Source organism: Gambusia affinis, linkage group LG20, assembly GCF_019740435.1.
Source record: "Gambusia affinis linkage group LG20, SWU_Gaff_1.0, whole genome shotgun sequence".
NCBI lineage: Eukaryota > Metazoa > Chordata > Actinopteri > Cyprinodontiformes > Poeciliidae > Gambusia > Gambusia affinis.
This window is the reverse complement of record NC_057887.1, coordinates 11,117,271-11,144,733: the sequence shown is the minus strand read 5'-3', so window position 1 is coordinate 11,144,733 and position 27,463 is coordinate 11,117,271. Positions and strand designations below refer to the sequence as shown.

The window sequence follows — 27,463 nt, the reverse complement described above, 5'->3', positions numbered from 1 at the left end:
AAGTGTACTTTTATTTCCAATAAAGATAATTGAAAATATTGTTCTGTTTTCTTGAAGGCAGAAAACTTTATTGTTAGTATTTTCTTGTTACTGGTAAATAATAAAATTTCAGGCACAAGAATACAACCAAATCAAGAACATAAATGAGGTAGATAAAACAGAAGTGCTGATGCAATAGAGAAAAACAAAAAAAACATAATTCATTTTAGCCACAATATTTCACAATATTATATCTTTCTGCAGTATGTTTTCTTGCTTTCTAATTCTGCAACATGAAACCAAACTGTCAAAACTTCACAAACCTTCAGGTCAGGACAGAACTTTCTGTCATTTATGAGATGATCGCTTCATTATCTGTACTTTTAGTTGAGAATAAAGAGAGGCTTTCTTTTTGTCACAGTGAGCATTAATTTTAAGAGTTGATTTTTGCTGTCGACTCAAAAATACCTGTATGTTTCTTATAGAATTATAAGAATCAATATCATATGAGTTGAAATTAGGTATGTACCCATATGACAATTTGAGTCTGTATCGATATCCGGTTGCTGCTTTGGCCAATTTACAATAGTTACCGATATAACTTACATTTCACGAGCCTGTCGAAACTATGATAAATGACCAGACCTTGGATGATACTTCTTAGTTTTAGTTAAAATGCCACAATCCTGCACTGCATCACTATTACTGCCACATGTCCAAAAAATACCACCTGGCTAACCCCCTCCCAAAACTGAAACAGCAACAAGATAGAAATACTTTTACTTGTCAGACCAATATGTAAAAAAGAAATGTCTTGCATCAGCACCTATAGCAATGTTGTTGGTGATACATTGTGCTTCCCTTGTAAAAAAAAAAAAGAAAAGTAAATATCTGCAAACATCTAAATATCGGCTCTTTCTACTGTCGAAGATGTCATCAATATATCGTTATTCTTGCAACAAGTACATGGAAAAAAAATCACTTTGTGAAACTGTGTGAGACAGTGAACCCCATCCTGCTTCTTCTTACAACACCTAAACTTGCACTGTGGTCATCGAGGATTTGGGCTGGAGTAATTGGGACCTTGCAACTGTAGATCTCATCACTTCTTGTTTCTTTGGAAGGGAGAAATAGCAAAAATATAAACGAGCAAAGCATTCAGGAGTCTATACATGCTGGGCAGATGTTGCCATGCAAAATATTTTTTTTCCAGTTCAACTTTTGTACAGTATTTTGGAGTACCACCACAAATTTCAGTGCTTATTGAAATACACTGAAATTTGTGATTGTACTCTGACATGCTCTAGGATCTCATGAGACAAACCAAACACATGCAATGCATATTTGTAAAGCACCTTTCCTCATGTCTTTGCATGTTAGAGGTGGGAATTACCAGTAGTTAGAAAATAAGCTCTTATTTTGACCAATTGCTGTTAAAATGTGTCTGCATTTAAAAGCAGTGCAGCCAGTGATAGATCCTACAGCATGAGAAGTGGATGATTAAAAAGTGCTGGAAACCCTGATTCTATTTAAACACTGTTTTTAACAATTTAAGTTGAATTTGTGTTGTAAATTGAATCATTAAAAAAAAAAAAATAAGGAACTGATTAATACTCAACATTTTTCTTTCAACCTACCTCCATTTGCACCTTGAGACTGTCGCCTTGTAGTGAGCTCAGGGAATTCAGAGTAGGATTAAATCCAGCTTTGTTCAGCAGCCAGTAGGTCTTCTGGACTCCCTTACCCTGGCAGAAAATTGTATTCTGTTCATAAAGCAAGCAATGCACACCTTAAAAAAAACACACACACAAAATGTTGACAAGTCACCTTAATTTCAATGTCCCCTCTTTCTTTCAACTCAAAGGATCCAGCTTGAACAAGAATGTCAGCTGTGGACTGAGATATGTGAATCCTTAGTGCTGTATGCAATAAAAAGAATGGCTTGGGTTACTAAACCATCACTCGATGAAATAGTAACAGGAATACATCTGAATGTCATCAAATTAGAATTTATACTCATTAAAGAATAAATATCTGTAATATCAAATCAATAACTTTGTCTAGTTTCATCAGGTCCTTTGAATTTTACTATTGTCTGGTAACCGAGATGTAAATGTTAACTTATTAACAGTCTATTCAGCATCTATGTCCTTGGCAGATTTAAGAGCAAGCAAGTGGAAAGAGGTCAAGCTCTTAGACAAAATAGAGTGCTGTATTTTTCGGACCATCAGCTGCTACTTTTTTCCCACGTTTTGAACCATGCGGCTTAAAGCCCGGTGGGGCTTTTCTGTGTTTTTTTTCTTCAGTCGCCAGGGGGCTCTTTAGCAGGAAGTGAATCATTAGAAGTCAAAATTGGAAATCAAAGAAGAAAACGCTGATTTTCATTTAGAACAAGCACATGCTAGAAATGTTTCTAAACTCATAACCCCTCATCATGGAAACCACACGAAGAAGTTCATATGATGCAGCTTTTAAGTTGAAGGCTATCGATCAGGCAGTACAGATCAATAGCCGCTGCACGTAAACTCGGCGTGAACCAATCTTTGGTTCGGCATTGGAGATGCAGGGACGCAGCCCTCAGCTGCTTCCTTGTGGAAAACTGAGAGTGGCGGAGATACCAGAGGCTTATAGCCCGGTGCAGCTTATATATGTACGTTTCCAGTTTTTTAAAAGTTTTTTTTAAACTTTGTGGGTGCGGCTCATAGTCTGGAAAATACGTTAAATGAATTTCTAGAAGGATTTAAGCTGATAAGCCTAGAAGATATTGTCACGTTTATTATGTAGATACTTCAGACATTACTTTTCATACATTCTTAAAATCCAGCAAATCTGGTGTCAAACAATTGTGCACAAACATTTTTGTTGTCATTGTTATTTTAAAGATAACACGGCACAAGCAGGCGTTGTCAAACAAAAAGTGATCAATCCACGTCTCTCTTTTCTATCTGTACCACCATTATTTTAGGTATAATAAAGAATAAAAAGGAAAAATAAAGTGAGCTTGTGTTTCTGACCACCAGGGGTTACTTTAACCTTTGAATGCCCTTAATATTTTGAAAATTACAAAATTATGTTTGCGCAAAATAAAACACAAACCATTGGCAGCATTTTAGTTTAAGTTGGGTAATGTAAAATAAGGATCCTAGTTGACATTGAATGACTTCTCTTTAAACTTTTATTAATACTGTTTAAATGGTAGCACTACATACAAACAAACAGGATCTTGAGTTTTGTTATCAAGATTCAAGTTGGAGTGAGTATCAAAAGCTTTTTTTAAAATTGCAAAATATAGAATGTTTGATTTTATTCATACTTTGTTGTAGTGGAATGTATTGATTATTGTGCAACACTTCATTGTGAATGTGTTGTCTTATTCAATAAATTTGAGGTATAGCTACAGTAAGTCTATGCCTTAATATCAATGCAATGTCAGTCCTAAAATAATCTGTGGTAAAAACATTTTATCTGGTGGTTTAAGAGTTTTACTAGTGGGTTTTTTTTATGCCATCTTAGGGGAAACATTTCCCTTTCTTTTAAAGAACCATCTTGTAAATGAAATTTACAGACAGTTTGTTAGCACATGTACCAAATTGCAGCTAACTCAAATTCTTCCATTTTGCTCCCTCTCAGAGACTGCTAGAGCATCTCCATTACAAGAAAGTAAAACAATAATTTGCAGCTCCCTCATCTGTGGAAAAGGATTGTGTGTAACTTGCCGAAGACTTAACTTACGTAGGCTGTTACTCTCCATGCGTGAGGCTGTGTTTACTGTATCTCCAAAGAGGCAGTAGCGAGGCATAGTGGTTCCCACCACTCCAGCAACCACTGGACCTACATGAACCAGACAAGTTCAAGAAATGTTTGTGTGGAAATTACTCATGTTATTTCCCAGTAGTTCTAAACCTTAGTTAAACATTTGTAATAATAAACTCAAACCAGTCATTTTTTTTTGTGTTGGGATTCTTCCTAAATATTCAGTTTACATTTACAAATGTCAAACAGTTGCAACAGTTGCTGCACTGTCATTTAACAATGCATACTAACACAATAGCTGTATTGCAAAAAGTCTCATTTTCTTTTTATGTGTTTTTACAAATAAAGATCAGAACGTAAAGATTGCTTATATGTATCTCTCTCATTTGGTCTGATACCCCTAATCAAGATCCAGAGGAACCAGTTTTCTTCAGAAGTCATTTAATAAGTAAACAGTGTCCAGCTGTATTTAATTTAATCCCAGTGCGAGTCAAAATGTTTAGCGAAGGCCTCTGAGATTTGTTAGAGATCATTAGTTGTGGGGAAGCTCAAAGCAGGGTTATAAAACACGCAAAGCTTTTGTTATCGTAGAGACCATTCAATGTTCAATACATTGTCCTGAAAGAGCATAGCACAACTTCTGACCTACCAACCAGACTCATTAATCGGGCAAGCAGAGTATTAATGATGCTGAATGTAAATGCACAACACACATATAATTTTATTTGCAAATATTGTTAAAAACTATGTCTCATTTTCACATAAAACATGTTGCGATTTGTGATGGTGACATACAAATTGTTTGACAAGTGACAAAACTAAAAGATACAAAAGCTAAATGGAGGTGTTTCTGTTGATGCAGTCTGTTACCAGAGTGTATGCCAATGCGAATTGCAAGGATCTCATCTGGCTTGTGAGGGATTCTGAAGACCTGAATGGCACCCAGGAAGTGCAGAGCCATCATGGAAATCTCCAAGGCATGCTTGGGGCCATTGCTGATAGGAAGGCCACTTGCTACCATGTAAGCATCACCAATGGTTTCCACCTGATAAAATTGGATAGATGATAGTTGTTGCAACAAAGATTTTGAAACACATGCTTAGCTAAGCTAAATGTTTGTTCCAAATTTACTTCTTCTCCTTTATTTTGATTGGCAGTTGGAAAGTAACTGACTACCCCCACCAACCGGTAAGGTGTGTGGACCACATAAATAAATACATTAATTAATTAATTTGTTAATTAATTAATTAATTAATTTGATCCTATTATGCAAATTACGGTACTTAGAAAATATCTGAAGATAGCTATGCTATTATGATTCTTAACTAACTTGTTTGTCTGAAACTAGTAATTCCTGCAGTGCAAAATAATAGGTCCAATTGTCTCACCTTTCCCAGACTCACATTTCCCTGTCTGATATTTCCCTATTAAAAATAATGTGATATTCAGTTTAGTGTGCCCAATTCTGAGTCATGAAATAATTGTCTCTTCTCTCCTGCTCCTTTCTGTTCTTCTCATTTCTCCAATTTTCCTTTGGATTTTATAAACCACCTTTCATTTCTTCCACCCATAACAGATGCCAACTCTCCGTCTTTTTTTTGGTTTGTGTAAGGCAGTGGCTTAAATATTTTATTAGACTTTTGACTTCTGTTATACTAAACTTAACATCTATATCAACCAATACCCAATCAATTTCATTACTGGAAATGAAATTCTGTTTTGTAGTTTTACAGTACATATTACATCATCAAATACGTAGCATGAACTTAAGCTAAGTGAATGCTACCGGCAAAGCAGAACCAGCAAAAAGTTACTACAGTAGTTTCATGGTCAAGAAACTGGATGCTATGCTAAGCAACTATTCTGCTCTTTCGTCGCATAGTGAATGGTTCTTACTTTGTAGACATCATACATCTTGATGATGCCATCAAACAGGCTGTAGAGCTCGTTGAGGAAAGTTACCACCTCCATTGCTGAGCTGGAAGAACACATGGAGGTGAAACCCACAATATCTGAGAAGAAGATGGTCACCATATCGTAGCTTTGTGGCTCCACTGACTTCCCTGCCATCAGCTGCTCTGCAATGTATCTAAAGGCAAAGAGACATGGTAAGGCTAAGAGTCCTGATTAGAAAAAAAGTTAACATAAAAGGATTAGATGTGTGTGTATGTGATACTTTGGTAACATGCTGGAGAGAAGCTTGTCTGCTCTGGCTTTCTCTGCTGTTAGCTGGTTGGTCCGCTCCTCCACTACTTCCTCAAGGTGATTTGCATACTTCTCCAACTTGTCCACCATGTTATCGAGGATATTCACATGACTATAAAAGATAAAATGATGATGATCTGCTTTCTCATTCCAAAATGTTTTTTTTTTTTTTTTTTTTTTGGAAGGTAATTCTTATGTTAATGTGGCTGCTGCCTATATTTAGACATGAAGATACTAAAAGTTTAAACGCATCTCTAACATTTTGAAGGGTTTGCATCCAAACTGACCAGTATTTAGTCCTTTAATAATTTAAAGTAATTCTATCAGAAATCTAACTCCTGAGTATGATGCTGCTATGTTTTCTTTATGAATGGTGTCCAAATGGTGTGCATTCTTTTACAATGTTTAGGAGGTTTTAGTCAGATCCTGATGTTTTCTTTTCTATCAAATTCTGTATTTACATGTATTTACATCCTTATGACTGTAAACAGGTTTTCAACTATAAAACATGTTTTACTATTTATCCTGAAAAGGATAAACACTATTTATCCTGGAAACGGATAAATAATAGAACAGATACTGAAAGGGGTCATACTTGTGCAACCACGTTGATGCACCTTTATAAATAAAAAAAAAAATTTTTTTTTCTTATACAGATTTGTTTGAATTGAATTATACAGCCAACATGTCACCATAAATGTTAAAAAAGTTATGAAATTACTTTTTTACATGACAAACACCCGCTATTTAGTCAGGGTGTGTAGCCTTTGTATATCCTCTGTTTGTATCAGTTATTATCAAAACTGTACTATGGATTTTGCTAAAAAAAAAACAAAAAAAACAATGTGGCAACATACCTCTCCGGACTTATGTCCTTCAGTCTCCTGCGTATAGACCCAAAAGGTGGCCGGTGGTCAGGGTTTTCGCTCCAACAGGCTTTGAGCAAGGCATTGACCTTCTCATCACACAGCTGCTCGCACAGCACTGGTCTGAGAGGTTCCCCTTGGAAAGGCGTCCGCAACTGCATTATAATTTCTTGGAACATGCAAGTTTACAACGCGTTTATTTACAGAAATAATAATGACAAAAGAACAAGAATAATTCACTTTTTTTTTTATAGTTTCAGATTACCCTTCGATATCCTACAAAATACAAGTTTTTTGTCTCAGTAACTTCTAAATAACAAGCCCAGAAAAGTGGATTTTCATAATGCCCCACCTTTGAGTTGCTTTTCCACAACAGGATGATTTTCCAGTAAATTGTTTAATTTTCTTGGGCCATCATCATTACCTTGCCTTTCCGCTTCATTTACAAGTGCAAAAGGTTACAAGGATAAATATTTTCCCCAATAAAGTTCCTGCTGTTTATTCACCAGAAACATTTAGACAGAGACAGGAAGAATGGTAAACGTGTCAAATTAGTTGGTTTTCCTTTTTCCTTTTTTCTTTAATTTGACTCAACTCTTTGACTTTTATTTATTAGACATTAAATATTTCAAACATTTTGTGATTTGGATGTTTTATAATTGATTTCACAGTGTCAGTGTGACATGATCCAAGGTTCTCTAAAAGCATCTCTCCCATTAACTGAGCAAGTCAATGAGACACTGTAGACACTGTTACATTTATAATGGTGGCCACCTCTTAACAGAAGAAACCCTCACCAAATGACAATCAGTGTAAATGAAAGTTAATGGAAAAAATCTTAAAGATCTAATAGTGAAAACGTTTCAGAAGATTACCTGTGTGTTCTGAAATATGACCTATAAATTACAAGAGATTTACCTGTTAGCTTAAAAGAACAGCTTTCTCTGGTATGGGAAAGTGCCTTGTAACTTTGCACTTGTAACCTGTTTGTTTCAGCATGTCAGTCGTCTGTTTGTAGAAGTAACTTGTGTGTTGCAAGAAAGTACCATCTGGGTTTCAAAACAGAACTCTTATTTTATTGTGTAAGCAAAGTTTATTTCTAGAAAAGTTATCTATTAAATCTTAAAATAAATTTGTTAGCTTTGAAAAGTAGGATGTAAACCCTAAAATGTGACCTGTATCTTCTAAATGGCACTCGGTTTATTATGAAATTTGTGGGGAAGTAACTACTAAGTTTGTTGAAAATTCAGTTCTAATAAAGTACCCAGAAAAACATTGAAGTTCTTCAAAATACTCAGTTGATTCTGAGTCAACTGACTCAATACTTAGTGGATTCAGTATTGAGTCTGAACCAGTTACTTCGTACAGTAACTGGTTAGCTGTACAAAGTAATCTCTAAGTTGCAAAAAGAAGCTGTAAGTTCTATTATGTATTGCATTAGATGTTTGATGCTTAATGTGTCAGCTATATTGCCCAAAAAAACAAAACAAAACCAAAAAAAACTAACCTTTTGGATCCAGGTTAATGTCTTGGTATGGACCTCCTTTAGAGTTATACATGAGCTCCCACATAATGATTGCAAAGCTGTAGACGTCTCCTTTGGGTGTCCCATTACATGGAAGTCTGATTTGTCTCAGGAGCTCGGGGGCTGTCCAGTACAGATCTGAGACAAACTCATGTAACCTCATGTGCAATATCATGCTCCTTTATCATATCATAAATTTGATTTCAGGTCAGATTTACCTTCATAATCAGGATTTTCCATTGGACCGGGCTTGTTTTTTCCTCCATATTTAAACTCCCATAATCCAAAACCAGAGAGCTTGATTTGTAGTCTGCTGTCCACCAGACATGTACTGGGCTTCAGATTTCCATGAAATTTAAGGGTGCTGTTGTGGATGAAGTCCATTCCCTGAATTACAAACACATTTCAATAGTAAAAACAAAAATAGAATAAAATAATAATAGTCAAAGATAATATAACTGAATAATAAAAGAGATTTTTTATGACAACGATGTCAATAACACTCGGTATTAGCAAAGCCCCTACAAAGCTTGCGGCACTTTAGAACCTTCAAAAATAAACATACTTACATTGACAATGTCATAAGCAAACGAAAGCTTAAACATCCATTCCAAATCAACATCTGAAGACCCAAAAATATCCTTTAGAAACAGAATAAAATTATGTTGGAGGATTTTCTTTAATTTGCTTCTGAACTTAGTGTGACATGAAGATATTGAGATTTTCTACTTACCTTGAGGCTGCCTTTCTTGCAGTACTGAATGACCAGACAGATGTTCGGTGGCTCAATGCACACGCCAAAGAACTGGACCAGGTTTTCATGTTTCATTTCCTTCATCTATCTTAAAATATTTAAGATGGTTAGGCACACAGCAGGTGTAATTTTGTGGTTTTCCAATGTATATATTTTTGAAAGAAGACAGATATGTAAACTTAACTACTTTCCTGTTTGTAAATGTAAAATTGTGACATATGTAAAGAATTGCTTACTACAAATTTCTCAGTCTATTTCAAATCAATTCACCTATTTAGTCTTAATGCACAGAACAATATATATATAAAATCCAAAAGAACATGAGGAACTTTACCAGATTGAATTCTTCAATCACTGAAGGCTTCTGGAAATTACAGTTTATAGGGTTCTTGATGTACTTGATGGCCACTTGATTTCCCTGTGTTAACAAGAAGAAGTTATGTCAATAGAAAGACACATACTCCCTTTTTGTGAGATTAAGTAATTTGGAAAAGTCTCTCATAAAATTTCCAAAGTCATTTTGTTTGTAAGAATCAATCGCTAAGCCAGTTTGTTCAGGAATTACTCAACTTAAGTGGATGATTTTTGCTCATCGTAGTCAAATAATTATGTCCTTTCCATTTATTTTTCCGACAGGAGAAAGTTTCACCTGGTAGAGTCCTATGGTTGTGTAGATGTGCTCTCTGCCAGTTTTGTCCCTCAGGTTATAACTGTGGCTGGAGAATGTGCTCTGACAGCTGCTGCTCCCGCTGTGACTACCTGTATAGCTCTGAGATACACCCTGGTTTCCCTGGGGGAGATAATAACAGAAACTGGGCAAAAGTAGACACGCAAACAAACTGGAAACTAAACAACAGTGAAGGAGACATTCCATCTTTTTTGATTCTTTAACTATTTGAGCGCTCGCACTGAAGGCTCCCTGATGATGGTGATGTCGCCGTAGTTGATTATCCACCAGTTGGAGTCATCCAGCCTCATCTGGAGCTGAAACTTTTGAAGCATGAGGACCCCAATCCACAAAACTGCCACTACACCGATGAGGGGGAAGGTCACAAGGACAGCCAGCAGGGCAATTTCTGTGTCTCAGGAAAATGACCACAGTAAATAATGTGTACTGAAAAGATTTGATGTACTTATTTATTATTCTTTTGTACGTCTCAATTCTAAATTGCACTTTACCATTGGCCAGCCACTCGCAGAGCTCGTCATTAAAACCACATTCAGGGATGTCGGATGGTGGCTTTCCTTTTGGCCAAATAACAGAAGCAAACATAGATGTTGGTCTGCATGAGATGAAATGATTCTGTTACAGAGACTGAAATTATATTGATTATTCCCGCTTTGTAAACGTATCAAAACCTTAGAGTTTTCACTTTTCATCATGTCACAACCCCTAATATCAATGTGTTTTCTTTAAATTGTGTGTAAATAATTTTAATTTGTTTATTTTACCTGACACTTTTGGTTTGACTTTCAAAATTCAGGATGGGTACAAACATGTTGGTGCCTTCTACATGCTGCAAGTCATAAATAGAATAGTCCATACATCTCTCCCCCTCTTCATCAAAGTGAACCAGTCCAGAGGCTCCTGCAAATTTAAAAGACATCCCTCAGTATTTGTGTTAGATTATGTTACTACTACTTGTTCTGCTTTCTTTCCACAGATTGTGAGTATTTGCTCCCAAGAGTTGAAGAGTTTTACAACCATTAAAATCCTGTGAAAGACTGCAGACATCCAGCAGACAGTTATTACCACACGGGGAGGGGAAATCCACTAAAGGCTATTGTAAAAAGAAGCTGGCTGAATAGTTGTGAAACAAAACCTTTGGTAAAACAGCGCAATGGGTTTGTGATTATGAGCAGAATTTATAGTTACCGTGAAATCGAATTTTATCTCTGATTTTCAGTTTCTCCAGAAGCTGCCGGCCGTCATGAGGATCTTTTCCTTCTTTTAGAACTTCCTTCAGTCCTATCACATACAGAAGTACTGCATCATGGAGATAGGCTGAGTAGGGGCTAACCTGAGATTTATTAAAAAGAAAAAATATATATATATAGTCACATATGATTGGTCACATTATCCTTAAGTATTTTTTGCTAACTCTGTTTACAGCGTACCTCACTTTCAGATGTCAGGTTACTCCAAAAAGGATGTCCTTTCAGTCTTTGAAAAACCTGTCTGAAGAAATCATAGTACTCATATCCTTCGTAGGACTTCTGACCAATAATGAATGTCATGTCAAAAGTTTTTGTTCCATCCTGGTTTACTCTACTGCTCAGGGCAGTTTTCCACCAGTTATCCTGTTCAGAAGAAAACAGTAAGAAACACAGAACATGAGTTGGACAGGGGATCTCATTTACTTTTATTAATACTACACCAATATTTATTAGTGCCATTAAAATACTTCATAACTGCGGAAAAAAATGAGGACAACATGTTACCCCTACCAATCTGTCTTGGATAAGATTAAATCTGAGCCAGGTTCTGCTGGAGGCTTCTTCCTGTTAAAGGAGAGCTCTCCTCTGAATTTATGCTACGTGCATGCTGGGTATGATGGATGTCTGGAGTGTTAAGAAAATGCCTAACTGCCGTAGCTACATGTTCTTTTCTGAAAGAAAACGTAAGATGGTGCAATCAGTTGGTTTTCCTTAGATAGAAAACCTTTTAGCTATTGAAATGATAAAACTTAATTTGAATCTCTCGTGTGTCGTTGCTTTAAGAACTGATATGCATATAAGGAAGATCAAAGAAATCTTGTTTATGTGCATCTATTTTTGGATATAAATTGGATTTTTGAATTCCTTTGGTTTGTTAGTTGTTACAGTACAAACAAACTGAATTAAATAAGTGTGATATAGCATGCTTTGAGGGAAAGTGTCATTTATTTAGATATACAGTGTGTGCTGTTTAAGTTGTGAACATGATGTTCAATGGGTGAATAGATGAAATGCAGAAAAAGCACAACATTATTGTCTATCTGACTTCCATAATAAACTGAACTTAGAGATTCCTTCCACTGTTTCTCTTCTACCCGGTGATATTTTCAAGCAAGATCAGGGAAGTCTGCCTCTCTTTGCTATGCAATCTTCTCTGCTGTCTGTATGGTTGAATATATGGCCGGCTGTTGATTTGTTTTCCTTCACTGACCTCAAAATGCTGCATCAAGAAGAACACGTAGTCACCATTCATCAGACCCTGGCGCTCAGCCTCCAGCAGCAGAGCCATGGAGTCCTCTCTGTTTGTTAGCACCACAATAACTAGAGAACAGATTTTTGAACAGTTTTACTGCAGAGGAACAACAACAAATGTAGAGCTGTATTGAAAAGAAGCAAAAAAATAAGGGTAAAACGAAAATGTAATCGACATGATGGTCAGAAGTTTATATCCACTCATCACTGGTGTGATCATTTTAAGTTAATTTGAGTTTTCCATGGTGGATTAATTATCCAACATTTGTCCCAGGTGTTCGTGTTAATGAATGTAGGAGCACAAGTTTTATTTTTTTTCTAACTGAAACACTGTAGCAATTATTCATACAGGCTCAAGTATGTTAATACAATCATGTTTGTATTTGGACAAATGGTTCCATCTTCCTATCAGAAATAGCAGAGTTGATTTAGGTAGTTGGTTTCTTGCCGGCTTTGCGAAAATTTAAGTTTGTGAAAATCCACAAGTGATTGTGGTTGTGCATGTTTCAGTGAAGACCTCCCTTACCTCTGGCGACTGTCGAGATGTACTTGATGTTCTGATAAAGGAGATCAGGATTACTGGTGTCAAACTTCAGTTCCGCAGTCAATTTGAAATGCGTTCTGAGGGGATTCTCCACAGTCTTCCACAAAGCATCCACCTGGTCCCAGGTGTTCGTCTTCAACCCCCCTCCAATCATCGCCACGTGACTCCACCCGAAGAACTCCAGGGTCTTCACCAGAACCTCTGAGATCCGTTTAAAAGGAGGCATGATTTTTATATACGAATCATACATTTCCCCGTCTTCCAGTTTGGAAGACTGGCCCATGTAGCCGAACATGGGGATGTGCCACGTTGATGCAATGAGGCCAGTGACCTGAAACGTTCAAAGTTTAATTAATTCATCGTAGCAGGTCAAGAAATTCTCCAATTATTATACAATTATGATGAATTATTTTCAAATTTTGTGCTAAATCCTTCCATAGGCTGAAGGATGTCAATCAAAATAAAAAATTTATTCAATTAATTCTTACATGTACGTAGACTTCTTTTGAAGTCCAGTATTAATGTTGTTACATTTGATGTGTAACATGACTGAGTAAACAGAGAAGCCATGTTTTTTTATTTTTTATTCTCACTTACAGTACCTCTGTTCCTCTCTGTGTCCAACTATTGGCTGAAAGATGATTTGCATTTTTCAATTAATATTAATATTTTATGGACAAAGCTGATTTGAACTTAACAGGAAAAAGAAATCCAACCATCCATCCATCCATTTTCTTATCTATCTATCCTATCTCCAGCTGTCAACGGGCGAGAGGCAGGGTCACTCTGGACAGGTCGGCAGTCTAGGAAAAAGTGATCCCACCAATATCCCACCAATAAATAGGATTCAAACAAATGATCAATTAAAGATATTTTTACTATATAGATTTTTTTTGGTTGTTTAGTATTTTAGAATATTATTATGGATATTTTACATTTAAACATTCTATATTTATTAATGCAAATCACATCACTAGATTTAGTGTGTTTTATATCAATTCAATTTTATAAAAAATAAGTAATAAGACATCATTATCATCTCTGTGCAATTTCCTTAACCCAATAAACGCCTTAGCATATAAAAATATATTTTTAGAAACATCTACCAGGGTTTGATTTTAGCGGAGAAAAAATAAGGTCACACCTGCAGAATGACCCACATATAGTTTGTTTGTCTTCCTATCTTAACAAGAATGCATGAAAAAATATTAAAGAAATTATCAAAAAATAAACAGAAGCTTTGTTTTTAGATTAAATCTGTCAGCTTTGTTTATTTAAGTCTATGCCTCAGAATGCAAAACACTGTTTTTGAGACCTAAACATGTTTAAACAACTTAAACATATTCCATCCACTTTTCAGAAAATATTTCACGCTACCAACCGAACATGAATTCATTCCTTGTCAACCTACAAAGAAAATGAGGGTAAAAATATGGTCCGAACCGTTACCTCGGCTTCCTCAGGACACGCTGGACCAAACAGAGCCGTCACGTTTTCTCTCCACACTTGGTGGATGAATCCTCCCAGAGACTCCTTGGGATTGCAGTCGGTGTCCTTGTACACAAAATCCAGACTGTAGTTGCCCAGGAAGGAGGGGTTGTTGTTCACCTTCTCCACGGCTATCTGTATGGCCGAGCCCAGCCGGCGAGCACTGAAGGGGAAGGACACGTTCCAGGGAGCCTGGAAGGCAATGAGCAGCTTGTGATTTGGAGTACCATTGCTGCTGCTGTTATGGATGGTCATGGCGGCAGCAGTTGTGAAAAGTGTGAGGTGGAGCAAAAGTACGTGGCTCATGCTGGAGAAAACGAGTACCTGCTCTCATCCTGTCAGTTTCTGGATGAACAAGGCTTAAATACTCAACAACCTTGCTGATGCTGGACAGTTGGGTAGGGAGGAGAAAATGTAAATAGGTGGAGGAGAGAGTAGGAGGTACAGAACCCAGGACAGTATTTTTTTTTTTTGTTGAGAAAAAGACTTGCACTGATTGGTCAGAAAGAGAGGTTGCTGTAGGAAGGTTTGATGGATAAAGTACAGAGATGGGAATGTGTGAAAATCTGAAAGGAGCAATGAGAAGATGGATGAAATACAGGTGCATCTCAGTATATTACAATATAATTTGAAATTGAATCATTTCAGTAACTCCATCTAAAATATGGATATTTTAACCTTTGACCTTTGATTTGAAGGGATGGCCCAGTATTCTTTGCAGAATAGTGTATTAATGGAAAATCAAGTGGAAGGATAAGGTGCATTTTTAAAAACTACAAAAGCAGCAGTTATAACCCGTGGTCCTTTCCTCTTTATAGATTTTACATAATTTTATGACTTTCTAAATTTTAGATTTTCTGTTGCTGTAAGCCATAATTATGACAATGTACGAAAATAGACATGAAATATGTTATTCTGTGTGCAAAGAATCTAGGTGATGTCTGAGTTTCACTTTTTAAACCAACTTTTCTGAGATTATTTCACTTTGAATAATATTCTGTTTTACTGAGCCACAAGGGAATGATACTTGAAAAAAGAAACGTGATAAAAGCAAGAACTCTTGAGATAAGTAGAACCAGGAGGTGCAGAAGGATTAAGTTAGCGTGACTCAAACAAGTCCTGTTCTTCCCCGTGTTTAGCAAGAGCAATTAGTCTAACGTTTCTGTTTCTGGACTGATGGAGTACCGAGGGAAAATCCCTGCATGCAGTGGGAGATCAGGGAAATTCCACTTAAAATCTGTTTGGGAATCCAGAAACAGCTGCTGTACTTTGCAGCGTTTTATAACGTTAATAGTCTTCTACACAGAAAACATTCCTTAAATGAGTCAGGAAACAGAGATGTCTTTAGAAGTATTGTGTTTGCACACTTTCTACTAAACAACTAACATACATGCCCTATAAACTTAGGCGAATTGTCTGTTATATTTTTTTTACAAAGAAGGACAACATAGTGGAAATAATCATCGCCGCATCCTCCAAAGTAAGAGTGGTGTTTCTTTAATGGAAACCTTTCATCTTTCTTTATGCAAATTGAGTGTCTGACGTACTGTAGGTTTATTTGTCTTTACATGTCTTTTTTCTTTGAATATCATTTTCATTTTTGTCTTTGCACAGATTGTCCCATTTTTACTAGTTAACCTGCCTCATTCCTTACAACCCAAATCAGTTTTATTACAGGATGATTTAACTTTACCTCTTCAGATATCACTGACAGACATTTAAAGGAGTAAATGTTCAGATTATGGCTTAACAACCAGAGGTCACTCCAAAGGTGCTGGGATTTTATCTTTAGCTATCCCTGACTCCCATAAATCAAATTGGAGAGGCCATCATTGTCTTAAGGGACAATCTTCAATTCCAAGCTAAAAGATACACAAAAATGAATAAAAGCTAAAAGGGACATATTTATGAAGGACTGTGAACAGATAAAGACAAAAAAAAACAACACTCCCAATAAGTAAATACAGCAAACAAGGTGAGAGTTGTTGCAGGTCTCCTGGGTGTGTTATCTGCAGAGAGCAGAGGTGGCAGGTTGAGCCTTGACCGGTGCTGAGGAGCGTCACACCTGTGTGCAGTTTGAGGCGCTAATTACTTCAGGCAAGCAGACTGTACATCTGTGGTGTTGCTGGCTTTGGGTGTTTGTTCCTCAGGAGAGCCCTGCTCAGCCTGATCCCAACCTGCTGCTGGTGCTACTGCTGATGCTTATTCCACCAGGTAATGTCCCTTAATCAAGATTCTTGTGTTATTTGACTCTCAAGAGAAACCAACTTAAAAAAAAATACACACACACACATACACAGAGGATCAGCACTGTGCACATGTTTTGCTAAATTAGTGCACAGGTCATATGTTTATTAATTTATCCCTTAGCTTTTTTTTTTTTTGCTGTTATAATATTGAGCTTTAGTACTGACTAATTTGAACTGGCTCAGATCTTTTACCCCATGTTTGTTATGTGGCTGCAGTCCAGTAAATTTCGGATGGTATTTTTTAACTTTAACTCATGGATGTCCAGCTATATAGACTTCAACTGGTGTCTCTGTTCCAACACAGTTTACTCAAAGGTGCAACTACCTCATCTGCAGGTGGGTAATGAACTATCATTTGATTCAGGTGTGTTGAACCAGGGACAAAACTAAAAGGTGCAGGATACCGGCCCTTGAGGCTTGACTTTGGACTCTGCTGCTTTAGTCTAATTGAAGATGTGCTTTTTCACCTTTCAGATAATCGTCTGATTGATATCTGCAGAGGATGGTTTGCTTAAATGAGCTCGAACATTAATAGGAATCATTCTAAAGCTATGCATCTCAGTAAATGTGGCTGCATGTTTCTTCATGGTTGAGAATAATAAATAACATGGATTTGTTCCTAAATATTATTATTATTATTATTTTTTTTGTCTTTTGAGTATTTTAAATATTTGTTCTTCGAACATGCTAACTTGCAGATAAGCACACTGACCTTTCATCAGGTGCAACATCTTGAGCTTTTTTTCCCCTCTCTGTCATTGCCACTGATAACATATTTTATCTTTCTGGATTAAAATCAGAAGAGTTGGGTGACAAGAACCCTTTGAAGTATCTTAATCTATTGCACAACTTTAATATTGAGACCTACAAACCAAGAATATTTCGATGGCCGTGTTGTCTTTTATCAGTGGAAGTAATATGCTGGCCAAAGTTCAAAGATCCTTGGTCAGTCCATCAGCTGTTTTATCAGCTCTTGTCCTTGATGCGTTTCCTTCTTAGAGCAGAGGAACAGGATCTGTACACTCGCCACACACCCGAGACGGCTAGCAGCAGGTAGGCATTGCATCTAAGATTATTGTTTTATTTTTCTATATGTCTGAGCTCATTATAAAGATTTTGTTTGTCAGACTTTTTTTAGTGTGTGTTTTGTTTAATGTTTATCTAATTTGTTGTTCAGTATAACAATGATTGTCCCATGACTAGGGTACTGTCACTCTGATCTATCGGATTACAAGAAAATGTTGCATTTGGAACATTATGCCTTTAGAATAGAGTTAATTACCATTTGCACTGATAGAGTATAGTATAAACACATTGGAATCTTTGTTTCTCCAACTCAACAACAGTAAAGGGAGAGAATAGCTTTGATCAAATGGACACAAAACAACGGTCAGGAACTGTTGCCAAATATGCAAAGTAAAAGCCTCATCCAACAATTGACATTAGCCTTTATAAATGAGAAGAAAATTGACAAATGGTGTGTTGGTACAAATTAAGAAGAAAAACAAAAGTGAAGTCAAGCAAGCTGCTCCTTCCACTGTACATTTGCCTTGCTTTCCTCATTAGAAATGCATGCAAACCATGCACTGTAATGTGTGGTGCATCTTATCTATAAGAGAAATTGTTGCACAATTTATGTTAACTTTGACCTGGAGTTATTGAAGAAACTGTCAACAGTAAATTGAAGAAACTCTTTGGTGGATGGTTGGTTCAAAACGTATATATGCCCCTGTTAATTTCAACACTTCTCCTTTGTATAGTGTGACATGGATCCTTAGAAATTTGGCTGAATAGTTGGAATTCAAGAAAAACCTACAATTCTAATTCTTTCAATCACTTTTTGTGAGATGTTTACAGTTTCGCATCTGATTTGAAGAACTTTGGTGAGGCACAAGGGAGAAATTGAGATTGGGAGGCAAAAAGATTGAATCATTGAATCAATAAAGTAATTAAGGGGCAGAGGGATTATAGCTATGCCATCAAGTAGCTATTCATTTCTCATAAACAGTGTTTGGGATTAAAAAGAGAACCTGGCAATGTACTTGTGTTGTGTAAATTTTGCGTTCCCAGGTTAGATATGCTGTTTCTGATCTCATACATCCCAGTCTTAACATTTTGATAAACTCACCATTTGTTCTGATTTCCCGTCGCAGCTGACCCAGCATGATGGATGTCATCTTCCAGTTGCTGTTCTCGCCTCTTCCGACCCCAGTGGTCATTTCCCTGATCGCGGCCGGTGTTGCGATCCTGTTTTACCTCAACGCCCGGCCCAGTCCGGTCCGCAGCCTACCCGACCTCAACCGCCAGACTCTGGGGGTCAAGGTGAGATCTGCAGAAATGTTTTATAAATTAATAGGTGCCTGAGGCGGGATGGTGATGACCTGACACTTCCCTTCGGTAACTGTAACCTTTTTTGTTTAATTTTAACATTTTTTTTCAGGGTGGTGCAAGAAAAACAGCCTTGTTGGAGGACAACAACAACCTGATGTCGTATCGCTACAATGATGCAAAAACCCTATATGAGGTCTTTCAAAGGGGCCTTAGAGTTTCAGGTATTTAAATTGTTTAAAACTATGTAAAATTAGCTTAGATTTTGTATCATAAGCCAATAAGAGTTTTAAAATGAGTACATTTGCTTGATTAAAAATCAGACTGAATTTCAAATACACTTGAAGTGACGGTGAACCTTAGTAGCTAGACAAGTTATGCTGCATGGTGTTAGATTAAACTGGAACTAATAAAGACAAACCAAATGATGCCTCTTGTCATCAAATGATCTGGCAAAAACAAAAGCTGCTGCATAGTTAAAGGTCAGTCAAACCACTGGGCAGGACTTGACATCAGAACCATTTTATTTTCTAGGTAATGGACCGTGTTTGGGCTACAGAAAACCTGGGAAGCCTTACCAGTGGCTGAAGTACAAACAGGTACAGCACAGTGGCGGTGATTTAGAAACATTATGGTTAAATGGTACAGTAAATCACTATTCTGGACCTTTCTGGGTAAAAAAAAGCATCTGATCCCATCAGCACTGTAGCATGAGGGTAGAGGTGAGGCTGCAGACGCTGAGGAAATAAAATATGTTGAATGAACTTTATCTTAAAAGGTTATTTTTGAGGAGAAACGTTTAACTCTTAATACAATATTTGTATTTTTGAAGGATAAAGTAGAACTTTGTTTCAGGCTGTCTGATCCTGACCTCACTTTCTTTATCATACTCTTCACAGAGTTTTTAAAACTACTTCCCCCCCCAACGTCTGACAGATTTCTTTCTTTTTTTTAAATGCTGTTTTCCTCAGAATTTTTTTTTTTAACAAGTATTTGAAAAATTGATAGCGATATTGTTTTCTCTCCAACCTGACTTCCTATTTTCTCTGAAGGTGTCTGACAGGGCACAGTATCTGGGGTCAGGACTCCTTCACAAAGGTTTGAAGCCCAATTCTGAAACATTCATTGGCATCTTTGCTCAGAACAGACCAGAGGTAAAAAGGAGTCTTAACAGATTTTTTTCGTTGTTCTATTGTGCGAGTATCTATTAACTTCTGCTGTCTCTTCATTAAATCAACTTGCAGTGGATTATTGGTGAGATGGCGTGTTACACGTACTCCATGGTAGCAGTTCCCCTGTACGACACTCTGGGTCCTGAGGCTCTCGTCTTCATTATCAACCAAGGTAATTGGAGCTTTACTTCTCTCGCTAATGCTACTAATTGTGGAAACAAGCAGACGTCCAGTAACTCTGTTCCCATAGGAGTCTGTCAAGAGACTTTTAATCTCATCTACTTTTTTTTTTTTTTTTTTTTCCAATGAGTTTGTGTAAATTTGCTGATGGAAAGTTTGATTATAAGGGCAAATTGAATATATTCTGCCTTGGAGTTTTTTTTTGTTTTTGTTTTTTTTTTAAACCATTTCTAAAAAGATATACATAGATATATTTTTTTTATTTCCCATAAGCTGGGATCTCTACAGTGCTCTGTGACAACCAGAAGAAAGCGGAAGTACTGCTTCTGAACCACGAAAAAGGCCAAACTCCAGTTCTCAAAACTGTTGCGCTCATGGACTCATTCAGCCCCGAGTTGATCGAGCGAGGAAGGAAGTGTGGGGTGAACATCGTATCCATGGAGGACTTGGAGGTAATGATGCTCTCCAAACGCAGAACAGAGTTAAATGTAAACTTTAAAAACATCAGTAAGTAATTTTTTTATTTTTTTTTTTCTGGCAACTCCAGGCACTGGGAAAAAATAACCTTCAAAAGCCAGTAGTAAGTTATGAATGCTTCTAGATTTTTTTTTTTTTTTTTATTATTATGCAATAATAAGCTGTCAATCCTGAGGTGCTGATTTTATGTTCCAACAGCTGCCGAAGCCAGAGGACCTCAGCATTGTCTGCTTCACCAGTGGCACTACAGGTGATCATCTGTGGTTTTCAGAATATTCAGATTAGCAGGACACATGGCAGTTACTCTGGCCTGATTTCCATTTTAAGATTTTTTTAAAGTATTACTGTTGCAGTGCTGAATTTTTTTTTTTTTCCCTTTCTAAAGGAAACCCAAAAGGGGCTATGTTGACGCATGAGAATGTGGTTGCTGATGCTGCAGCTGTCCTCAAAACCTTTGAGGTACATGAGAATAAAACTGGACCTTTACTAAAAATTTTATTTTAGTGCATTTTTCATCCAGTAAAGCATACATTTTTTTTTTCAGTCTTCCTTAGTTCCAGTTCCTGAGGATGTCAGCATTTCCTTTCTGCCTTTAGCACACATGTTTGAGAGGATTGTACAGGTAAGAAAAAAAGGTCTTATTGAGCTCCAGTGATTGCTCAGAAGATCTGAGGGTGTCTTGCATCTGTTTTCTGAAATGTTTCAGACGGTGATCTACGGTGCTGGGGCCAAAGTTGGGTTCTTCCAGGGGGACATTCGGCTGCTGCCGGATGACATGAAAACTCTGCAGCCCACAGTTTTCCCGGTGGTGCCTAGACTCCTCAATCGAATCTATGACAAAGTGAGTAAATTGGATTTTTTTTTTTCATAAAGATATTAAACTTTTGCTACAGTATTTTTTTTTTCTTTAATTTTTAAAATCTCTTTATAACCAGATTCAGTGTGAAGCCACGTCTCCCTTTAAGAAATGGCTGCTGAACTTTGCAGCAGAGAGCAAGTACGCTGAGGTGAAGGATGGCATCGTCAGGAAAAACAGCATATGGGACAAACTCATTTTCCACAAAGTCCAGGTACTTCATTTGTAACCTGTTGTAGTTCTGATGTAATAAAGAACATTTTCCATTTTCTGCTGGAAGCTAAGGTTATTGGGTCTGACACTTTACTTGGAAATGACAGCAACACCTTGAGTGTTTTGCAAACTTTTTTTTTTTTTTTTTTTTTTTTTTTTTTAACTGTATATTTGCTTGAATTAACCAAATCTTTGTTTGCAAGGATCTGCTCTGGGGTCTCACCCAGTGGAACCTGCTTAGAAAATTATTAAAGGAAGGAGTCCAGGAGGCATCCTGAGCCAAACCTCCTTAACTGACTTACTACTTCTGATGATGTAGAAGAACAGTGGCTTTACTGTACATCGACTGCTTGTTTCTGAAATCTCATTCTTGTGTTTTTAGGCTTTGTTTTTGCTCCTTTCTTAACCATTACATTTTGTAATATTGGCTGCATTACATCAGTTGAGGGCCTGATCCATCAGCATTGTGCTCCATTCATGAGGGAAGTCCTTGTACTGTTTTTTTGTTTTTTTTTTTGTTTTTTTTTTTTCCTGTTGAGACTTTTCTCTACCAGAGATTTTTAAAGAGGTATCAAAGCATTTATTCCATCCCAGCTGGATTATTGTAAATCTCTTGTTGTTTTTATGTTGGCGTTGACCAAACTGGTTTCTTGATGGCTTCGGTTAGTTAAAAATGTTGTGACAGCTACGTTCCTCCACTGTTGAGCTTTGTCACAAGTTGTACATTTTGCGGTATAGTCCTATAACTTTACCATTAAATAATTGGGCACTCTATAGCTGTGCCTGGTGTACCCGTCAGTTTTCCTGCAACTTTCTGTACTCTATAAAAGTTCCCAATGATCTTTTTAGATGTTAAACTGTCAATCCTGATACACAGTTGTTTGGTTATTCACTTCATATATTGTTTTAATTTTGTATCATACTTTTATGTAAGGAGATTTGCTCAATAGCAGTTTGTTTTGTGGTTTTTTTTTTTTGTTGTTGTTAAATGTACTTTTAAAAATACATTTTATGGTGGTTCTAAATGTTCTCATCCCTAACTCAGGAGTCTCTGGGGGGCCGTGTGAGGATGATGGTGACTGGCGCTGCACCCATATCACCATCTGTTCTCAGCTTCCTCAGGGCTGCTCTAGGCTGCCAGGTAATAAACCTTTAATCCTCAGTAAACAGAATCTTAATTAGACTTAGGTTTTCCCCTGCAAACATAAATGTCCCATTCTCTGTTAAATGAGACTGCTTCTTTTCTTTTTGACTACTCTGAAACATTCTGTTTTTTGTTGGTCCTCTTAAGTTATCGGTCACATCTCCGTGACCAATAACCACAAAGTTTGTTTTACCACAAGTACATAAAAACAGAGCTCTGCAACAAATCAGTGGTATTTGTTTGGTCTCACGATGTGTTTACAATACACACGCAAGTTTCTTTTACATTTGAATTGGCTGTCAACATGTTGCATTAATTTATTATAGAAGCATAAATAAACAATGTTACAGAAAATCTAACATTTTGCATCAAAATATGCCACCCTCTTGGAGATGACTCCTCTGTACCTTCACTTTAAAACATTTGTAAATAAATCCTGAGGGTTTGAAGTTTTCTAATCTCAAAGGAGCTTGCTGTAAATGGATACAGATGCAGTAATGTTGGTGTTTAGGAGGAACAATTGCACAACACTGATGCTGGTTCCTGTTTAGATGTTTATGCTGCTCTCTGGTTCTCTCAGATCTTTGAAGGATACGGTCAGACAGAGTGTGCAGCTGCCTGCACTTTCACCTTACCAGGAGATGCCACTGCTGGTATGTAGCTAAGCAAACTGTAACAACAACGGTAGCAGCACCACCTTTTTGGGTTCAAGACAATCTTTAGTAAAGATTTGTTTAAACAAAAAACATTTTACTTGTAAAGTTAACAAATGCTCCGCATTTGATCAGGGGAGAAATGTGAAGTGGGATTCAAAAGGAAAAGTAAGCCTATTCACAATTTATTTATTAATTAACTTCAGGTCATGTTGGTGTGCCTCTGCCTTGCAATTTTGTGAAGTTGGTTGATGTGGAAGAGATGAACTACTTTGCTTCAAACGGAGAAGGAGAGGTTGGTTAATCTGACATCTGTTTACATCTGGGGATGTTAAAGTCTTGCACCACAAGGAATCTGAATTAAATCAGTTTGGAGAGATTCTTGTCTAGCAGTCAGAACAGTTCTTTAGACCAAAAATGAAAGTTGTAACTCGCACAGTTTCACTTTAATATAATCGGCTGCCACTTTGAGGCCTGATGTATTCCTTTCTGTTCAACCATGCTCAGAAGAAAAAAAAAACTGGTTCACACAAAACTAATGGAAAATTAATATTACCTAAGGGCTTATGTTTTAGTGATGGTGACAGTTCACAATGTAAAAACAGCAAATTGCTTAAACATTACCAGGATTTTATTTTTTGCCTTGTGATTTTTATTTTATTGTTTTACAGGTGTGCATTAAGGGCACAAATGTATTTAAGGGCTACTTGAAAGACCCAGAAAAGACTGCAGAGGTCTTGGACAAGGATGGCTGGCTTCACACTGGTGATATTGGTAAATGGCTTCCGGTAAGATTCACTCATTTCCCTGCATTGTGAAGAAAATGGATATAATTGGTTTGATGTTCCCCACAAACTGAATGCAGCTTTCAAAATACTGTCGTCTTAAAATTACAAACTTTTGTGTATTCTAATGAAATTTTATGTGATGGACCAACAAAAACTGATGCATAATCGTATGGAAGGAAAAATGTGCATAGCTCAAAGGCCACAACAAAAAGAGACATCCTGTAAAAGATTTTTGCAAAAAGTTCAACAGAAATTATGATTTAAAGAGAGTTTCTAATATGAAGAGTGAAATCAGTCATGTATGTGTGTGTAGGATGCAGGTGAAAGTGTTACAATGTGAACCAAATTTGAACCGTCACCTGAACACGATGCTTACGGAAAAAATCATGTCTCATTTAAAAATCATATGTGAAAATCTTGCACCACATGTAAAATTCACATGTGGTCCATACAAATATTCAGATGTGAAAAAGCACATGTATACACTCATTCCCAATTTACTTGGGTGAAAACACCATGTGATGCATGTGTGTAATAGTGGTGATATACACTAGGCATCATGGTTAAAAAAAAACAAAAACACATTTTCACATGTATATCACCACTAATATTATAAATGTAGTTTTTCCTTTGGCATTGATTCCTAATTTACTTAAGATAAAACCAGTTGGAATTTTAAAGGTTGTTTTTTTTGATTGTCCTCTATTCCCCAAACTTCCAAAGAACTACACCCTCTTGTCTTATTTGTAAAATTGTCACTGAGTTATGAAGTTATAAAAGTTTTGCCTTGTGGGTTTTGCGACAGAGTGGAGTCTTGAAGATTATTGACCGTAAAAAGAACATCTTCAAGCTGGCTCAGGGGGAGTACATTGCACCAGAGAAGATTGAGAATGTGTATGTCCGCTGCGGCCCAGTGGCCCAAGTGTTTGTGCATGGAGACAGTCTGCAGGTAACTTGATATATTTTTTTTATTTTTTCTCTCTCGCTGTACATTTCCAGCTGCTTAATCTGAACAATTTGTCTCTTTTGTTTGTTTTTCTTTCTATCTTTTTTTTTTTTTTTCCCCTCTCCTATCCATGTAGTCAAGTCTGATTGCCATTGTGGTACCTGATGCTGATGTCCTGCCGGGTTTTGCAAAAAGTCTTGGCATCCAAGGCTCCATTGAAGAACTCTGCAAGAACACAGTAGGTTTCTGTAATGTGTAAGTTTATTCTCTCCAGTGTTTTAGACAAATGTCCAAAGTCAAGAATCTGTAGGAAATGTGATCATTAACACTAAAAGCTGCCAGTTGGAGAAGTTGGCATGCTGTGCAACTCGAAGTACATGTCTGCAAATTACATTTACTGGAAGCAGAGCAGCGTCTCTCAGTGGACTGAAAGACATGTTTAACTGATTCAAATTGTGCTTTATTCTCAGGAAGTTAAAAAGGCCATAATCACAGATATGACCAAACTAGGAAGAGAAGCAGGTCTGAAGTCATTTGAGCAGGTAAAGATTTATTTTTTTTATTTATTTTTTGTCCTAGCAGATTCTACGTTTGAGCTGTCACCAGTCTCAAGTATTTTGTCATACTCGTAAAGCCGAAAAGTCTCCAACTGCTTAAGTTTTGAAACTCATCTGGTTATTGGATTCAAAGTAGCTTAATAACACCTACCTTTCTCTTCTCTGCTGTAGGTGAAAGACGTGCATCTTCACCCTGAGCTCTTCACCATCGAGAACGGCCTGTTGACTCCCACCCTGAAAGCAAAGAGAGCTGAGCTCAAAGAGCTGTTCCAGCCACAAATTGACAAACTTTATGCTGACATCCAATAAATTAACGCTCAAACAGAAAATGGTCTTTGTGTTTTACAGCAACATTCCATTCAGTCACCAATGAATAGAACCAGTTTAGTAGCTCAAACCTTGAGGCAATTTGCAAAACAGATTCTGGTTACCTACATAGAGATTTAATTTTGTCCAGTCATACAGTTTCAAATGCATGGGAATTCCAACTTGGTCTTGCGTTCAGGTTTTTCTTTTTATGCTTGTTCATAAAATGTTTCAATCGGACAGATACAGTTTTTGTATTCGGGCTCAAAACCTGTTTTACTTTTCACTATACTAATTTTTTTTTTTTTTTTTTTTTTTTTTTAAAGTTAACCTCAAATTTCTGGACTTTATGTGTAGTCTTGTGAAAGGTTTAAAATCTCATTCAAATATCCATGTTAATTAAATACTTTTAAGTCAGCACTGCCCCCATGTGTTGAAATTCAAACACTGTATAAATTCACTCTCGGTATAGGGTAAATGTGGCAGCATCAGAAATCTTAGGTGTGTGCACACTTTTACAGTTATTGCAAATTTATATTTGCATGTTTGCTATTTGCCTAATTTGGACTTTAGAACAGTTTACATTCAGACTTTGCTTTCAACATTTGGCTTGTATTTGTTTAATCCAATCATAAGCATGGATACATCATACAGATGCATCAGAAGCTTAACTACAAATATAATCTTAATCTAGTTCAACCAAGTAATTCTCAGAACTAGTTCTTGGTGTTGGAAAAAGTACTTCAGACAGAAAACCATGAATAATTCACAATTAAAAGATTACTGTGCTCTCATCACAAAACTTCAAAAGTTAAAGAATGAGCCTAAAATTACCACAATTTTACCAAGTTTAGCTTTTTGTAGGCAGATTTTTAGGTTGTGGTTGAAATGAAGTCCTGGTTTGTGGAATGAAAAGACACCTATGATTAATGTAAATGTGGAAAACTAAGATGTAGAACACATTTTTCATTAAATGGCTAAATTATGTATCAAACATAAAACATTTAGTTCATTTGATTCAATTTTATTCCGTTTTTTTTGTACTAATCAACTAATTGGCCTTCTATATGTAATTTAACTTTTGAAAATATCCTAAAATATTTATTTTAGCTTAAATATTTTAGCCTAAATATTTATTTTGAAGCAAGCAACACCGCCCCCCAGCGGCTGTTTTCGGTTACACTAAGTTTCGGTTACAGTCCGTCCTCCAGGCAGCGGCAGCAGCAGTACACTCCCCCCTCCCCGCTTCACCTGGAGTTTACACGGGCACAGAACTCCGCTGTCCCTGGAA

The 27,463-nt window shown here is 36.8% G+C and overlaps 2 protein-coding genes across 4 annotated transcripts; one reads left to right on the top strand and one right to left on the bottom strand.

The window, feature by feature from the left end:
* Window positions 1-3: 3 nt before the first annotated feature.
* Window positions 4-14,609, bottom strand: gucy2g (guanylate cyclase 2g). 3 transcript variants are annotated; one of them, XM_044102326.1, is made up of 22 exons: window positions 14,265-14,609; window positions 12,798-13,146; window positions 12,231-12,340; window positions 11,201-11,383; window positions 10,959-11,103; window positions 10,535-10,670; window positions 10,262-10,365; window positions 9,992-10,158; window positions 9,732-9,872; window positions 9,417-9,500; window positions 9,062-9,166; window positions 8,898-8,969; window positions 8,547-8,715; window positions 8,311-8,466; window positions 6,795-6,972; window positions 5,909-6,049; window positions 5,629-5,821; window positions 4,603-4,777; window positions 3,712-3,810; window positions 1,807-1,898; window positions 1,617-1,724; window positions 4-1,094 (listed from the first exon to the last, which is right to left on the bottom strand). In XM_044102326.1, exons 1-22 carry the CDS (start codon window positions 14,607-14,609, stop codon window positions 1,014-1,016), a joined length of 3,333 nt encoding a protein of 1,110 aa, XP_043958261.1. In that variant the 3' UTR covers window positions 4-1,013. The 3 variants fall into 3 exon arrangements, with proteins under 3 accessions (XP_043958261.1, XP_043958262.1, XP_043958263.1); XM_044102327.1 differs by having other exon boundaries at window positions 6,795-6,939; window positions 14,265-14,573; XM_044102328.1 differs by having other exon boundaries at window positions 9,992-10,110; window positions 14,265-14,573.
* A 4,106-nt stretch (window positions 14,610-18,715) lies between these two features.
* Window positions 18,716-26,195, top strand: acsl5 (acyl-CoA synthetase long chain family member 5). The gene is made up of 20 exons (XM_044102329.1): window positions 18,716-18,874; window positions 18,993-19,104; window positions 19,415-19,479; window positions 19,933-20,034; window positions 20,125-20,224; window positions 20,506-20,684; window positions 20,780-20,812; window positions 20,908-20,959; window positions 21,095-21,168; window positions 21,254-21,331; window positions 21,416-21,550; window positions 21,645-21,779; window positions 22,824-22,919; window positions 23,503-23,575; window positions 23,782-23,870; window positions 24,247-24,363; window positions 25,169-25,312; window positions 25,446-25,547; window positions 25,780-25,851; window positions 26,038-26,195. The coding sequence occupies exons 1-20, from the start codon at window positions 18,716-18,718 to the stop codon at window positions 26,173-26,175; spliced, it is 2,055 nt and encodes a 684-aa protein (XP_043958264.1). The 3' UTR covers window positions 26,176-26,195.
* Window positions 26,196-27,463: the final 1,268 nt, after the last annotated feature.

Coding starts and splice junctions, on each gene's coding strand:
- gucy2g (XM_044102326.1), bottom strand. CDS start 14,609: ATGAGCCACGTACTTTTGCTCCACCTCACACTTTTCACAACTGCTGCC. Junction 8,970..9,061: donor GCAAGAAAGGCAGCCTCAAG/GTAAGTAGAAAA, acceptor CTGTTTCTAAAG/GATATTTTTGGGTCTTCAGA. Junction 4,778..5,628: donor AGATGTATGATGTCTACAAA/GTAAGAACCATT, acceptor CAATTTTATCAG/GTGGAAACCATTGGTGATGC.
- acsl5 (XM_044102329.1), top strand. CDS start 18,716: ATGATGGATGTCATCTTCCAGTTGCTGTTCTCGCCTCTTCCGACCCCA. Junction 20,225..20,505: donor CGTCTTCATTATCAACCAAG/GTAATTGGAGCT, acceptor ATTTCCCATAAG/CTGGGATCTCTACAGTGCTC. Junction 20,960..21,094: donor CTTCACCAGTGGCACTACAG/GTGATCATCTGT, acceptor CCCTTTCTAAAG/GAAACCCAAAAGGGGCTATG.